The sequence below is a fragment of the Lissotriton vulgaris genome, chromosome 9 (assembly GCF_964263255.1).
Source record: "Lissotriton vulgaris chromosome 9, aLisVul1.2, whole genome shotgun sequence".
In the NCBI taxonomy this organism is placed as follows: Eukaryota; Metazoa; Chordata; class Amphibia; order Caudata; family Salamandridae; genus Lissotriton; species Lissotriton vulgaris.
Window position 1 is genome coordinate 223,946,600 of NC_141697.1, and position 17,859 is coordinate 223,964,458.

At 40.5% G+C, this 17,859-nt stretch overlaps 1 protein-coding gene across 1 annotated transcript in view; it reads left to right on the top strand.

Annotated features, from left to right (window-relative positions):
* The window catches only part of TOGARAM1 (TOG array regulator of axonemal microtubules 1), an 871,068-nt gene that overhangs the window by 738,468 nt on the left and 114,741 nt on the right, over nt 1-17,859 (top strand). The window contains exon 19 of the mRNA XM_086937344.1: nt 14,162-14,342. Coding sequence (XP_086793470.1) covers nt 14,162-14,342 — 181 coding nt within the window. The remainder of the gene's footprint in view (nt 1-14,161; nt 14,343-17,859) is intronic.

Here is a 17,859-nt window from a genome sequence, read left to right on the forward strand (position 1 = left end):
CCCAGATCCGCAACAGTTGAACCTTGCGATCTGGCTCCTGAAGTCATAAAGTTTGGTTACCTGAACTTGCCTCCTGACTGTATGAATATTATCAAAGAGGCAAGAAGACCTACAACCAGAGCATGCTATGCGGCGAAGTGGAAACAATTTGTCATCTATTGTACCAATAATGACATAAATCCGCTAGATGCATCTACTCAAAACATCATATGTTACCTGTTACATTTACATAGATGCAATCTAGCCTACAGTTCCATACGTATACATTTAGCTGCGGTGGTAGCTTATCTCCAGAACAGGCAACACCTTTCACTCTTCAGAGAACCTGCTATTAAAGCTTTTATGGAGGGACTCAAACGAGTGATTCCTCCAAGACACCCACCTTCACCTGTCTGAAACCTCAACGTAGTTCTAACCAGACTAATGGGACCACCTTTTGAGCCTCTACACTCCTGTGAGATTCAATTCCTAACGTGGAAAGTGGCTTTCTTAGTGGCGATTACATCACTTAGGAGAGTTAGTAAGCTTCAAGCCCTAACTATCCAGGAGCCATTCATGCAAATAGGGTAGTGCTACGTACAAACCCTACATTTATGCTAAAGTGGTATCCCAGTTTCACATCAATCAGACTATCGAACTGCCAGTGTTCTTCCCAAACCCAGATTCAGTGGCAGAAAGAGCTCTACATACCCTGGTTGTTAAAAGAGCTCTCCTGTACTGTATAGACAGAACAAAACTTTTCAGGAAAACTAAGCAACTGTTTGTTGCCTTTTCACCACAGCACAAAGGCAACCCCATTTCAAAATCGGGTATAGCCAGATGGATTGTTAAGTGCATACAAATTTGTTATCACAAAGCTAAACGCACATTAACAGTTCCCCCAAGAGCGCATTCCACACTCAAGTTAGGGGCATCCATGGCTTTCCTGGGAAACATTTAGAAGACATATGTAGAGCAGCCACATGGACTACCATACATACATTTACCAAACACTACTGCGTAGATGTACACTCCAAACAGCAAGCAGCTGTAAGACTCTTTTTCAAGCTGCTGCAGCTGGCACGGGCAACCACCTCTAGGGGGAGACTGCTATTCATTCTATGCACAGATATGAATTCAGCAGCCCACATGCCTCGAACGGAATATGCTACTTACCAGTAAGCATCTGTTCTTGGCATGTAGGGCTGCTGACATTCATATCGCCCTCCCTCCTCCCCGGTGCCTGTCGCAGCTGTAGCACTCAGAATTATTCTATAGCATGTACATCACTTACTGTATCATACTCCATCCCTGCCACAATGGCGAAAAACAATCTGAGGATGGAGAGGATGCCCATGCGCACTGTAGTCCGGGGGAGAAGCCACCTATCTCGTGATACTTCGAAGACTCTTCCAGGACAACAATATGCAATCATCCGGACCCAACACTAGGCGGCGATCTATGCAGAGATAGGAATGTCAGCAGCCCTACATGCCAAGAACAAATGCATACTGGTAAGTAGCATATTCCTTCTCATCCATTTTAGAGATATACATTGCTCTGCCAAAAAAGCTCCTCAACAAGCCAGACCTTCTCACATATAAGACAAGGCAGTGTCAGACACCCGGGCCCAAAGCAGCTCAACCTCACAATCTGGATCGTGAGCTCCTAGAGTTTGGTTACATTAATTTTGCCTCACATTTGTATCGAGTACGGTGCTTAAATAATCAGTTTAAGCCCTAGACTAGCTTGAATATCTCCCACTATGTAACTCACCACCCACATAGAATTTGCCACCCCATTCCCTGGAACTGCGGGGTGTGTAAAATCCTCTTTCAGCATACAGTACTGGTGTCTCACCCGCTGCGTTTCTGCTAGATCCAACACTCTGTGATCATCTAAGCACAATATGTCTAGACACTGATAGCATACCCTTTCATGTCTTTTCCGCGCCTCCAAGCGCTTTGTTACCTATGAATGCAATTTTTATAAGATTACGATTGCGTTCCCACACAGCCCCATTGTGCCTCTTACTCTTGACATCTCCGATTTCTTGAGTTCTTGAACATCTCGTTTGCAAACTAAAGATCGCACCATCGGGACTCTGTGTAATTCAATAAAACTCTCAATCACCGCTCTAGTTGCAGAGAAATGACACCCCGTGGTAGCCACGACGTCATCTCATACAACCAGGACCAGCGATTGGCCCAACTAAAACTCCATCCATTGTCATTGGCTTAGTCCCTGGAACCACGCCCACCAAAATGCGTGACCACGCCCCAACACGGAAACCCGGAAACAGACCGCTTTGAGCGGCTTGGCATTTAACCTCCCTCCCCAGCCCCGCAGTCCATCGTCTGGGTCCGGTACAAGGGAGTCGCAGGTTCCGAGAGGGTGCCTGACGTCGAGGGCGTGAGTTTATAGACGATCCTAACGGAACTATTGAGATAAGTAACCACTAGACGAATGCCTGATATTTATCTTCTCTTCCTGCATTTAGGGTGTGCCAATTACGCCTCCACCCCCCTCCCGAGACCCATGGTGCAGACCGCATTTTTCCTACAAGTGAGACAATTTTAACCACACCGTATTTCGCGGCGGGGTCACAGACCTTTTGGTCCATTGATTCCAACCCAGGAGCACACGTCTCCCTGTTTTTAACCCACTAGCTACTTGGCTTACTCTAGCTCACACTTAGCTCACTACACCCCTTAGCATTAACAGTAATGTCCTTAAGGTACAGAGGCTGGTGTTGAAGATACTGTTTAGACGCCATCCACTGTCCTGCAACACATTTGGAGCACCACCGATGTACCTCATGTAAACATAGACTGGCAAATTAATGTTTGTTCTGTTTTCTATGTATGTCTGTGTCCTTTTCTTTTCCACAGGTGCAGTAACCAGAATTTGGTAAGCCTCCTAAACCAGGAGTTACGGGGGTTGAGCTTTTGCTCCTCCTTTTATGCACTTTTTCACCTTTTACTTTTTTCACTTTCACGTCCCTAGGTCAGGGTGAGGCTTAGGGTGCTCATACCGCCAGGGTTTAGCACTTTACATAGTCCTGATGAATGCCTGGTAAACTCACACCGTTTTATAGGCAGAAACATGTTGATTGACGTATTCATTGATTGGAATTAACCAAACAGTTAATTTTGGATAAATTCCCAACACATAAAACCTTTTTATCTGTGTCCTAGTGATCTATAAATAAAACTTTTTTTGATACACTAATAGACACTTTTAACAATATTATCTTTCACTGCACGCCTTTACACAAAAAAAAACCCGCTCCGCAGTAGTTCTGGCGTTGCATCACACTAAAGAGGCACTCGGCCTCTTTAGTGAGGCCCGATAATGAAGCATGGCACCGACCAGGTCGGTGAGTGAGGGCTTTCTAAAGTGACCAAAGTCAGGCCAGTTTTTCATCACTTTCTTCATCCTTTCTCCAGATTGTAGTTAGTGGTATACCACGGACCTCTCTTTCTTTGTTTGACTACCTTAACCGGGGACTAAGAGGGTGTCTTGAATCTCCCTACCTCTCCTTGTTTTTACATACTAAAGAAAGCCTATAGGCCTACCATGCACACTTCCTATGTTTCTAAGTAGAAGAGGTTCGTGCACTACTGTACCGCGAACTGCATAACCCATCTTACACCAATGGTCCAAGACATCATGTGTTATCTTCTGCAGGACTCAAGACTAGCCTATATCTCGATTCGGCTACACCTAGCCGCTATTACCGTATATGTGCAGAACTGGAAACACTCCTCACTGTTCAAGGTCCCTGTTCTTAAAGCTTTCATGGAGGGCCTTAAATGCGCCATCAGATTTATGGGCCATTCTGATGAGCAACTACACTTTTGCCCATTACAGTTCCTCTCCTGGTACCTAGTAGCATAACTTTTCTTAGGGCTTTACATATTTTTTTTTTATTATTGATTAATTCTGTCAAGTCTGAATATGAAGCAGTTTTGTTTAAGCTATTTTAAATATTTGATAATCAAGAGCAATACAGTCAGTACCCAATCAGAAACTTTTGCAGTCATACAGAGAAACATCTGTCTTAGTGCGCCTGCTTGGAACATTTAAATGCTAAAGCATGGAATGAACTTTCATGCAAATTTCATCTGATTCCCCTTGAAACTGTATTCTGCAGGAAACGTAAACCCTGGCTTTTTACTGTGGAATAGTAAAGCTTGTGTTATCAGGCGTGTATCTAGCGACTTCTCCTGTCAGGACAGTTCACGGAGTAGCCATGAGCTATATAAACCCCTCATTCATTCATTCAAATGACACAACCATCTTGGAGGGGAATATTTGATCCTTTGTTATACCTTCCTCGAGACTCCGTGCATGATGGTGGCTTCACGCCTGTGCACTCACAGGCTTTCTGGGAATTTACGGTGTATTATGATGACATCAAGTATACATAAACACTATGGTTATAGTAATATGAACATGGGCGATGAGCCAGTTGGACAAAATTTCTGCCTGTTAACAAATTCAAAACAGCCTTTTCATATGTACAAAGGCCAATAACCGCTCTCAATTTGCGATTTCTACCAGGTAGAAGTAGCAAATTACGACCGCCATTTAAAAAACGCAAATTGGGATTACTTATTTGCAATTCTTAAAGCACACGTACAAAGCATTTACTAAATGTGAATTGGGCATTTAGGAAATGCTATTACCATTGGCTCAAAGTTGATGGCAACCCTATGCAAAATTTAAAAATTCATTTTTAAATTTGATGCGACATGAAGCGCACATATGCCCCTAGGGCAAATGTGCACTTTCATGTGCACTATGAGTTTGGGCTGTCTCCAGGAGGGCCTTAAGCCCAGAGGCATCCTTGGGTTTGAATTTCCTAAATTTCCATTTCCTATTAGGAAATCGCAATTTAGGAAATGCCAACCATTTTCTATTTTGCCCATAGATGGGAATGCAATAGCATTTCCTAATTGCGATTTCCTAATAGCAATTCCTAATCTGTAGGAATCGCTATTAGGAAATCGCAAATTTTATACATACCATTTTGCATTTCCTAAATAGTGATTCCTACGGAATCATTATTTAGGAAATGCAAAATAAGAATTTTGTACATCTGTCCCTATGAAAGTTCAGTCGGTACCCCCAATTCTAAAAGATGTCTTGTAACCGTTTGTGCATTTCTGCATCTTTGTTAAGCCCCTTTTGTTTTGTTTCCAATTTCATGATCCATTCACTTTCTCACAGTCTTATATTTAGTTCAGGATTACCACGTCTTAAGTGTGATTTGATTTGTGGTAGTCCAAAGAATTTTACAATTCTATTGTGAGGTGTTTCTGCTTAAAGTGCTCCATTAAGGAACGGACTATGTCCGTATCATCGATGTTTCTGTAGTGCTCCTGTATCCTGCTTCTGAGTAGTCTGATAGTGCTACCCACATAAAGTTTGCAAATTATTATTATTAGGAAATCGCAAAATGCTATTGCATTTCCATCTATGGGCTAAATAGAAAATGGTTGGCATTTCCTAAATTGCGATTATGATGTAAATTACAGATGTGATATTGCAGTTTATCCAGTCTTGGATTGAGATTTTTAATAAATTCCTTAATTTTGCTAATGCCTAGTTTATAATGTTGCAGTTAGGACATATATAGAAACCAACTGGTTTATCCAGGCAGGTGATTTTTTATTTATTCTCCTATCAGTGAATTTGGACTCGCATAATAGGTCTTTGAGATTCATAGCATGGCAGATGCCAATTTGTGGAAATGTGTTAATGGAAGGATTATTGGTCAGTAGGTGCCACTGGCGTCATACAATTTTTCTGATGTCATTATGAGAGTCAGTCAGGAATCTTATGACATTGTGTGGTCCATATTGATGATTTTGTGTTTTTTTTGTTGTCTTTTTTCATTTGTGACAGCCTGTAGTTGGTTTCTCTCGTAGCCCCTTTCCTCCAGCCGTTCCGTCAGTTCATTTGCTGCTGTTATTTATGTGTCGTTTTCACTAGTTACATTTGTATTTCTCCATTTGGGTTATTTTTTAGAGTACTTTGAGTGTGACAACTATCTGTTCTTAGCTTAGAATTAGCTGCTCTCTTTTTTTCTAAAGAGTTTGGTTTGGATTTTGCATTTTTTATGTGGATTGTGATTTCCAGGAAATTAGTTTCTATAATAGAAAATTGGAATGTGGTTCTGATGTTCCATCAATTGGTGTTAATCTTATAAAGATATTTTGTAAGGTAGTTTAAGGGCCCCACCAGATGCAGGGTATATCATCAATATATCTCCTCTAGAATATTATGTGGAGAGTGTATTCCTTCAGTTATTTGCCCAGATCCAACATTTCTCAACTTCTCTCAAAAAAATACAGATGTAGGGTAGTGCGAATTTGGCTCTTATTGCTGTTCCCTGTATGTGTATGTAGTATTCCTGGTTGAAGCTGGAGGTGTTATTCAGTAGGCAAAAGGATAGTATTTTATATTGTTTGATGCCATTAAATGTTCTGGTTTAGTATCAAGTGCCTTCCGGACTGCATTGATCCTGTCTGTATGTTTGAAGATGTATAGACACACTACATCTCTAGTAGTCAGTATTTAATCTTCCTCCGTTATGATGTACTAGCGGACAGAGAAGATTCGTACTGAAGGCACAACCCCCTTCCAAGGAATTAAGCGAAGGAAGGGTCACCAGCATGAGTGTGTGACAGGGCGAATCTGGGTCTTATAAGGGGGTGGAGGGGGGCTCTGCTTTACAAATACGATTTAGTCTTACTGTGCAAAATGCATTTTACTGTGCCTTTAAAATCAATAAAAAAGTTTAACAAAATCAGAACTGACTGCTTACCAGTACATTTTTTGGCATATGAATTGTTAAAAGTTCATTTTTTGTATTTTTATATGTATTTATGGAAACCTTTGCCTCACATTCACGTTGATACACATGCTTCAGTATTCTACTGATTAACAATGAATGCTTCATGTAGATAAGAAACACTTTATTTTCACAATAAGTACAATGACAATATGGATTGATGATTTCAACTTTACTACCAAGTTTCATTGGTTTTCTTTATGAATAAGATGTCTTAAATGGGGCTGTTGTTGATCTGACACCATTTAATTTTAAAGAGTTGTAAATGAAAGTATTTTTAAAGAGGTTAATTTGTTTTTAAATTCTACCTGGAGATGAAAAAAATAGAAAGTTCTGTCTTTAAATAGGCAACTTTACATTTTTGTGGGTTTTCCATGCAAGGTATGCTTTTCTGGGATTTTGCACACAGATGAGGAGATTTATTGTTTATGAATTTAATGGAGAAGGAGAATCGGAATTTCAGCTAAAGTTTTACCTTCCTTTGCTGTTATAGGGAAAATAAGGCTAAATCAGCAGTGATAGGAAAGTTCAAGTGGACAGGAGGTACCAATGGGCCACTAGTACTTAAATATCTCATAGTGCCTCACGTATCATTGTAGTTATGGAGAACAAGGGTACCCCATTAGTAAAACCTGGGGTTGAAGTATTGATAAAGAAAAACAATGGTTTTGGGTGGCCTCAACAGGTCCTAGTGAAGTGGAGTATAACTCTAGTATTTGAATTAATCCTGGTAGACAGTTTTTTAAGGTAGCATACACATAGAAAACTTTATTTATGTTTTTACAATTATGTTTTTCAGGTGCTCACACATGTGACAAGGTGCTTATAGTGACTGAGTGAATATTGTTAAAAAACTATATACAAGGTGTCACAAACAAGGGTATTCCCCAAAGGAATATATACAGTGGGATAGGGGAGTTTCCTCGAATGGGTCGACGGCGTTTCGATCTAAATGATTCTAGATCATCATCAGGACGTGAGCTTTCTTCGCAAAGGTAGTAGAATTATTTTCCTTATTTTCCAGATATTAGCGAACAAGGTTCTTAAGCTGTTGTAGCTGATTCCAACTGTTCGGCGTATTCTTATCAAGGCTTGAGATTTAATTCTTGGGAAAGTTGGTCTAGTTATAAAGTTTCAACATAGTCGATGGTATTCCATTATTGGTTGCAGAGGTTAAAGTAATGAATAATGATTATAAGCCGGTTATTTATCCGATAATGGTTGCTGTGCAACGTTCCGGCGGGAATGAATCTCCGCGGTGCTTTGGCGTGCGGTCCTTAACATTTCTTCAAAAAACAATACGTATCAAATGTATACGTTCATCATAGTTAACAAAACTGAATGCACAACATCTACAGCAATTTAACAAAAATACGTGATACAAATTGATTTTCTATCTCTCGCATACATTTTTTTTTCAAATTCAATAAATACGGGCTGTCAGACATAAACCTTGAAGACACAATAACAATACAGAGACAATTCAATACATGACTGAAGTGACAAGAAGTGAAATAAGTGATGTTTCAGATTCAAACACAGAAAGACAATGACAAAAATTCTCTGTCCGTCTCTGGTCTTTCACTATAACACGCACTGTCTGTTTAATTCCTAGCTATAGTGAGCCTGGACATGAGTCTGTTTCACGTCAACATTTCGGCCCTGTGGATAAGTGTGTATGTAGAAACATCAGATAGGGTCTTCCTCAGGACAAACCAGCCTAGGGAGAGCCTATACGAAATGGAAATGAAACTCCTATTAGTGTGATGTACGTCATAATAAAATGTGTATACAAGAGAAATCATGCTCCCGGACTACTCACCCTAGTCGTTCAAATCAGCGAATGAGGAAAAATGAATTAACTCCTCCGAGCCCGGATGGAGCGTGACCAAAGATTATTCCATATTCGTCCTTATCAAAGATAAAGATAATCTGAAATGGTGAGATTACCCATTATGAGTGACAATCACCTATTCTTATACTGAATATAGGTTCTGAGCGTCCATAAGCAATATGTAGAACACTCACCAGCGTACTGTACTGATTAGAATTGGCGCCCACTGTTTACCAGATAACAACACTGTTGAGAAAATCGATAACTAAATACTAGGATTACACTGGTGGTAGAGTTACCAAGTGCTAATACATAGTTTCTTACAAACAAACTTACCCCACTGGTCTTGTGAATCGACCTCAGGGGGGAGGGAAAATCTCCAAATGTGACTCCTATATTTCAATTTTTGTATTGGATAACCCTTCCAATTTAAAGTCAGCCGTCTGCACATCTGGGATTTCTGGCAGGAAAAAAAGGAGAGAAGAGGGCGGGAGAGAAGTAATTGGGTTGTGCCGCTTGTGGATGCACCATAAGTGCAAGAGGGACCTCGTTATCATCCCTATCTTCACTTACCTAGATTGCCGAGTGGTGTGCCCTCCCCGGTTGGAACACCGGTTACCGGCACTGTTTGTGCTCCAACATAAAGCTAATTTCCTGGTTTGCGCATAGCATCATCGTGTTAAACATCCCTTTGACACCCTGGTGAGCCTTCCAGTTTGAAAGGCGGCCATTTGGAACTAGTTGCAGAGGTCTACTGAAACACTGATAACAATGAGTGCTCGCAGTCCACCTGGTTTGGTTTGCGAGTAGTGAAGTCGATGCTCCTACAATATCAAAATATCCTCACCCACCCATGATATCATACCATGCCATATCAAAGGAACATCCTTCACTGTTATGCTCACCACCGTATCTATGGCGGCCATTTTATAATGTGTTCTCACGTTCTAGTCCCCAGGTGGTAGCGGACTGTGGACTGCCCATACGCCGAACATGACATCAGTGAATAACTAACATAAAAAGTGCTCTCTTTCACTAGTATTAATCTCACCTTATCAAAACTAGTTTTGCCCCAGCTAACTTGCTTAACAAAATAGATGTGAATTCTGTGATCACATGTACGTCAATCTTTAAGCTAGAAGCTGTCAACCCACATAATGCTGACCCAGATTCATTATTAGATGTCATTTCGCCGTACCATTGTTAGTACTATCGAGGCTGCATCGTTCAGAGGAGACGTGTTCACATATATGTCAAAATCTGTAATAACCTTCAGGGAGCATGTACATAGGACTCCAAGTACACAGTGGGAGTCTTGTTATACCATCATTCACAAATATTCCCCAAGTCGTGATTAATTGCCTCATGTGCAGCTGAAAACAGACCAGACTATATACCACATAGTCAACGAGATGTTTCATTATTATGTACTGCTCTTATATAGCAACACGGTTCATCTGGTGGGTCAATGGAAACAAATTGATAAACAACCTGCATGAAACCCTTTTGATCCATTCATCTTCTAGCTATGTTTCTAGGATGATGATATCAAAGCTGCACTCCAGATCAATATTACCTGTGTCCTGGCCTTAAGGAGGGATCAGAGATGCTTCAAGAGGCCAACCTGTCCTCAATTTCATGTAAGCCCTTGCTGACTGAATCAAGAACGTGTATCCATTTACATTCCCTGGTGTTCAGTTTGGACTCCATTTCCCTTCCTCTCGGGTCCTGCACTACCTTTTCAGAAAATGTCCCACCAATGGTGCTCTTTGACTCCCCCATCTGATCCGGCTACAATGTTGTAAGATTCGATTTTTTTGTTGTTGTTGCTTTGTCTGTCCTACATAGTAGTGTAGCGACGTGCTGTATATGTCTGCCCAGAGTAGTCAAATTGCTTGCCCTCAGTAGCAAGTTCACAAGCCTCACAGTGTCCACATTTAAAATGCCCCGCAAGCTGCAGTAGTTCTCTCAGTTGTCAAAAAGGAACTCACCACGTGGTCACAAATGTTCTCGTTCCTTTTAAATGCAAAGATTGTTTGTTCTGGCATATCAATTTCCGTAGCGACCAAATTCCAATATTTATTAATGATTTTCTTGATCGCGTTACTCTTGGTGTTAAAAGAAGTCACTCAAACTAACTTGTTCATGGTGTCCTCTCTTGGTTTAATTTCCAGTAGGCTCTCGCTCTCCCTAGGGCAGTACCACATTCTTTTCCTGGCCCTTAGCAACAGACCCCTGGGATAGCCACGTTCACCAAGCATTGTAAAAGCATTGAAAGAAATCTGCACTGCGCGAGCAGTTCCGCTTCAACCTCAAAACTGCCCGTACGGAAGATTAGCCCGTAGGTTTCTCGGATGGTGAGTCATACTTGAGTAATGTGTTTCTCTATGTAGGTTTTCTGTATGGAGTAGTATATATTCTGGAATCTTCTATTTTAAGTGATATACCCAGAAAACTGATGGTATGTCATTGTGAACTGAATGTCTGGCGATCTGGCATTGATCCACATTGAAAATCAATTAGGCTCAGTTCATCACCCGTCCAAATCATGATAACATCGTCAATAAAACGTTTCCATACAGTGATGTTTTTTAAAAATGGATTTTCATAATCATATATGTGTGTATCCTCATAATTATCCATGGTAGAGGTTCGCTAAGCTTAGAGCAAACCCCGCTCCCATAGCCACTCCCGTACATTGGATATAATATTGATTTTGAAAGAGGAAGTAGTTCTTTCTCATTGCTACATCTAAGAGCTGTGTCAAAAATGTACTTGTCTTACGACTATCTTCGCTTGCTCACTTAAGGATTATTCTCAAAAGAATATGTGATGTGTCTTTTACTTATCAAGCCCTGAAGAAGTCCCAAGAGGGACGAAACGCGTCGGCTGTCTTGTCAAATGCATGCTGTGATGTTAAAGAATTTCTTTGGATTAAAAGAATAAAGGAACCGTTTTCTATAGCAAAAAATACTGACTAACGTTTATCATTTGGGAAGATATTTCTACATTGTTTTGTAATGGACTATGGACATTAACATCCTTTCACCAATCAATTATTTGCTCTTTTGAGTGCAGGACCACTTTTGTTCAACTTTTTGTAGGGCGGTAGTATACCATACCTTTGAGGAAGCATGATTGTCACGTCCTGGGTCTACTGCACCTAGTTCTAATCAGAATATTATAGCCACTATATGCCATAACAACTGGTGCAGGGTTTTGCTGCCCTGACCTTCTTCTTGTGCTCTTACATTATAAAGCATAGTTACGTTGTAGCCTCATCCTGTTATAGCTACTCTTCTGATTCTTGTTTAATTCCTAGAGTCATGAATACTTACCTTGTGTTTTCAGAAATAAAGACTTTATTGCTTTGCATCTCCACACTAACTCACTAGACGGAGGAGGGGGGTCATGAGGTAACTACATTGAGTCTAGGCTTATATATAGGATCAAGGGAAGATCACAATCATACATAACTATAGTGAATGACGTCTTTTTAATTATAGGAGGAGGTTTTGAGGAATGTGGGTGACAAGATGAAGGGCTTGTAGACTCTGTCTAGATACCTTCAGTTTTCTCTTCCTTCCCCTCTTCCTGGTTGGCAGGTTTGACTTTGACCTGTGTTGGGTCGTTTCTGATGGGGAGGTTGGGACTAGTCCTCGTCGCCTGCACTCACTCCTGTGAAAAAAACAAGTGAGATCCTGACAGCCTCCCCACCCCCAGGCACATTAGCACCAGGGCAGGCGGGAAAATTGGGTATTCAGGATGTGTACATCTTCCAGAAAGCTAGCCACACCTCTAAGGTTGGCTACCTGGTCTGTACAGCCTAGGAAGACTATTGTCATTTTTAAAAGTGGTGGAATTGAGGGTTCTGGGTAGAAAGGTTGACCCACACCCCAGAATGTGGTCACCTCAGGTGGCGGAATAGCCGCTGGGGCTAGTAGCCCAGTGGCCACTTGCACCCACACGCCTAAAGCCCCTAAATCTAGGTCTTAAGGGCTACCCGGAAAACCATCACCTCAGTTCTGAACTTCTGATCTGACTTGCAACAAAGTGCACAAGAAGAGACCCGAGTCTGTGACAACAGGAGCTGCACAAACCAAAGTTGTGATACCCTGCACCTGTGGCAATCTTCCTGGAACTGCACTACTGTGGCTTGTCCTGGCTCTGTACCTTGAGGGAACGCCACAAAACCTCCATCCGATGTCAGAAGTGGCTTGGTTGTCTACTTTTCTGCACCCGGTTTCCCACCAGCACTGTGTAAGCGGTAAAACCAGCTCCCCCACAGATCCCGCTTCAGCACCAAGGAAAGCCAGGACAACTCTGCACCTGGGCTTCCGATGCCAAGTATAATTGAACAGACTGTCATGGCTTGGTACTGGGACCTGCATCACCTTTACCTTCCTTGGATTTAACGCAACTCAACCTGCAAGTGACTTATTGTCACTAGTGCTCTTTCCCATTGACAGCAATATTAAAGTTTTGCAGTACTGTTTTGCGTCGATTTAAATTTGCTTCTAAAATCTATAACTCAGGTTATAGTTATCCGATTGACTTAGTTTTGGTGTCTAAATTTATATTAGAATCTGGGTTATGTTTATAAAGTGGTGTAATACTGCTTTCCAGTCATATTAAGTACTCATCGTCCATGTTGGTACTCTGAAATGCTTAACATGTTCTTTAGTAAAGCCTGACTTCTCTGGATTTATTATTTTGAATCCAAGTACCATCTTTAGGGTATTGTTGAGAGTACTGTAGGGTGAAGCCTAACAAGCATCACCACATCATACTCCACCTTCCTATAAAGAAACAACATTAGACTTTAAGTAAGATAAACCTGACGTAGTTTGCATTATAATATTGTTTAATTATATATATTAATATAGTGATGACTTAAAAAACAAAAAGCCCCCTTTGCTTCACAGATTCCCTAAAAAAAAAAAGTCTCCTATCCCAGTTTTAATTGGGGTGGAAAACCAAAATGTTGGCTCATTTGACATTCGAACAACAGATACTATACCAGCAACATAATGATTAAAATATATATATACTATTATGTGAAAATAATATGATGGGCTCCTTCAGGTGATCAAGTGTTTTATGTTCTGAAATCTTGGTTCTGCGTGAGGCTCGTTTGTGGTCTTGTTTTTGTACGATACAAGATTCCCTTTACTAATCATTTAGAAACATAGCAGACTTTTCCCTCACTTTTGATCTCCTCCATACCAACATGCCCATAGGCTACTTTGTATCTTTCTGTTTTTTTATTTAATTACCCCCTTTTTAGTGCCAGGTATACTTTATATTGTAATTACAGAAAAACGCTTACCCTTTCTGTGATAGACTTTGAGTGTGATGTACTGGATAGTTCGTGTATTTGTTTTTATTGCGCCAAAATGTATATATTGTAAAGATTTTCATTGCTATTTTCTTTTTTTATTACATTTGTTACAATATTTCTGTTCTCTTTAAACTAGGGAAACTAGGGAAACTGGAGAAAGTACGAGAAAACCAGTCCCTCGAAATTTAATGGAATCTGCAGAGTATATAAAGGCATTGACAGCTTCACTAAATGCACAAGACTTCCGTGTCAGAATGGATGGAATTAGAAATCTCTTGTCGGATTGTGAAACTAACCAAGACCTTGTTGTTACAAATATTGTAAAGGTAATACAGTATGCTCAGCTATAACATCATAGTTAAAGTTTTGCTTTGATTGTAAATTTCAAAACAATTTTTCTAAAGATTTCCATAGTATTGGCATAGGTCACTTTGTGAGTCATCGGAATACCATGTTTGGAAGGTAATAGCTCTGCATAAGTTGGTGGCATGTGCTTGTCGGGTCGGGTTTGGTTTGTTTTTTATGTATTTTCCTGATGTTTTTCTACTTTCATTGAAAAATTGCTTTAAATATGGTAATTACTGTCATTATTCTCTTGTTCCTCAACTGGAAGGAAAGCCATGCTTGTGGAAGTAAGCAACACAGACTGTGGGCCATGCTCATCCCGTCCATCTTTTGCATAGCTTGCTAATTTTTTATATTGACACTGTGGTAACGTAAGAAGCTAATCTCCTACCTCACATATTCTTGTGTGAAGGTCTAGTTTGCATCTTGTTTTTTGTTAATTTTGATGCTGTTTTATGGCAGGCGGTGAAGTTATCCATGCGGTCAATTTTTTTCCTGCTCCATGAAAAGTATAACTCTGTTGCCCAATTCAGACCAGCTTCTTTAGATTAATAGCTTGCAAGCCCCTCAAACAATGGTTAGGGAACAAGGAAGCAGTAAATCAGCACTTATCCTAGGTTTAGCTGCTAACTTGTATCACCAGCTGGAGCAAGTGCTTCCTTGACCACCGTTTTTCATTTACTTATAATGGCACTTTTGTTTCACTATTGTTAGGATTACCTTGTACTTTCCATCAAAAATTCAATTGTGACTTATAGCATTTAAAGTCCTAGAGTAAATGTTGCCTAATTTTGCATGGTAACCACATAGCCTCATCTAGTTTTGTTTGAAGTTTGGTGATAATTGGTTCAAGATTTCATAGTTTACTTCATAGTATTTTAATACAATATTATGTACAGAAATTTAGTGAATAAAAGTGTAAAAAAGTATCACTTCATATAGTGATACTCTCAAAATCCACACAGTCCCTGCCTTCCCCGATCCACTGCCTAAAAAAAATCAGCAGCTTAATTGGAGCCTCACTGCAAGTATGTTACTAAGCTTTAAAGCAACATGGATTAAGTGTACAAGGATCATATGTTTAATGTCTTAAATGTAGGTGTTTTCCTTGCAATAACACCAATGACTATTCATTTAATTATTTTAAACACCACATTTTTCCACATTGCAGGGAAATTAGCACCAAGGTTCTAGCATCATTTTATTACATACACTGATAAATGGATCTTTCAATTTCAGCGGGTGCATTTTACCTGGAGTAACAGTACATGTTCATTCAAGTATTCATGATTGAAGTCGATCCTTGCCTTACCATTGGTACCTGTACGTTTTCCTCCCCATAAACCAACTTCACATCGATTTACTTGCATCTCTCTATTTACCTTTCATACCGATCTGAAATTCATACTGGGATTGTAGCATAATCTGTTGTCCTACATGAAGACACCCCATTCTCGGGTGTTGAACACAATCCATGTCATTCCTAGTCTATCCTTTTCCCTATATATGTATCCTTACCCTCATCTTAACTGCCCTTAATATGAGCTGTATAGTCACTGGTTGTCCCATCAAGGGCACTTGTCAACGGAGGGACTGATAAATTGTGATTAAAGCTTATGGAGTTCAGTCTATTTGTTCTCATTGCCACCATAGTTATAAACACTGTTTCCGATGAGCTCATTTCCTATTCATAGCGACTCGGTTAATAATATTTAGATATCTGCAAAATGGTACTCCTGCATGATCATAATCCTCAACGCCCCCCAAAAAACTTCAAAGCGCATGTCTGCCGTATTATCAAAAATGTGGGCCATCATTTCTTTTTCACTTGATATTTCCTCCTCATAAAAGGGAACAGCAATGTGTACAAATCCAGGCAGTATGCATAAAGTCTCGTTCCATTGTTTTGCGATGGATGGTTTGTCCTGATTGAAACATGAAAATCCTACTTAAGCTAGTTGGTGTCAAATACGTCTAACAGAGATAACTAAATTGGATAAACTTCAACCCTGCTTTTCTTGAAACCGTGGCAACCAATAATTTATTTTTTAGGTCCTTAGGTGGTGTCCTGAAGCCCACAAAATACTGAGATTTTTCGATGTGGTTTAACTGACTGAATTTCTGTTCATTTAGTTGATGCTGAGATTCGCCTCTGCCATTGTATGTCATAATACTATAACATCCACAAACTCAGACTAACATGAGTATAATTATTTGGAGGCACCCACAATGACACATATGAAATTTGACAGTAGTCATTCTGTTTTATTGATAATTTAATTTGTCTTCATTTAAGTGCATCAAATGAATCATTGATGGTTCATCTTGTGCCAGAATGTAAATCCTTATTTTACCCCCACAGTCTCTAAAATGGCCAGCCTTTACAACAAAGTCAGCACACCAACTTGCTGTAGGGTGGGCCCTTTGTTGGACATGCTAAAGTAACATGTGGTAACATTGCACTCAGGGTACAGACTGGGTTGTAAAGGCGTGTGAGGAAAGTGCCTGAGGGGTTCTGTCATACAACCACAGCCAACATGTATTTCACAGCACAAAACCGTTCTTTCCGGGCAGGAAGAAATGTCTTGTAACAAAAAATATATATATTTTTAAAGTAGCAATTATTATGTGTGTGGCATCCGTAGCTGAAGCTATTCATGTTGGGCATACTCCTGCCATCTAATTTTTGGTATGGACTGTATTTTTTTCTCGAAGAAGTCTTTTTGAGTCACGAGGTATGGTGACTCGACCTATTTTAGAAAATGTGCATTGGCCTAGACTTCATAGTCCTATTGTTTTTCTTTGACGCCACTAGGTGTTCTCGCCAGGCTTTTGGCACTGTCCCTCGTCGTTCAAAGCAATCCCACTTTTCATCGATCTACCCTTTGATGTTACTTAGATGCCATTCTTTTTCGTGTTCTACAAGTTCTCAAAGCAGGGCTCTCCCATTCAATTCCATCACCCTCTACGGTCAAGAATGTCCACATGATGGCAAGGGCTCCTTTTCGGTTTTGCTCATCTTTCCACGCTAAGTATCCCAGGACAGACTTGCACGAAGTTTGCAACCTGTGCCTATCTCTTGATCACCAAGAAGAATCCTGTGCTGCCTGTCTTGCGTTCTATAACAAACAAAAAACTTTGAAACGGTCGGAAGTGTCGTATTGCCTCAATAGCATAGCGCCAGGGAGAAGAATACACTCCGGATATCTTTGGAGAAGCTGAGGAGGAAGCTCTGCAGCAGCTGGGCATGTCCGGTGTGGAGGTTGAAGAGGCATTCTCTTTGGAGGAGGCCACCTCCGACTCTGGTGTTGAAGCCAAATGACCCGCACCAGCCCAACAACCGTTGCCCAGTGCTGCATATTACTAGGCATCTGTAGCTTGAAGAAGGGTCCAACTCTCACTCTGTCTCTCTCTGGTTAGGCCAAGACTCTCTGCTCCACACACACGACTGCACGTCTGCACCGTGAAGTTTCACCAGACCATCAAAGCCGCCAGACC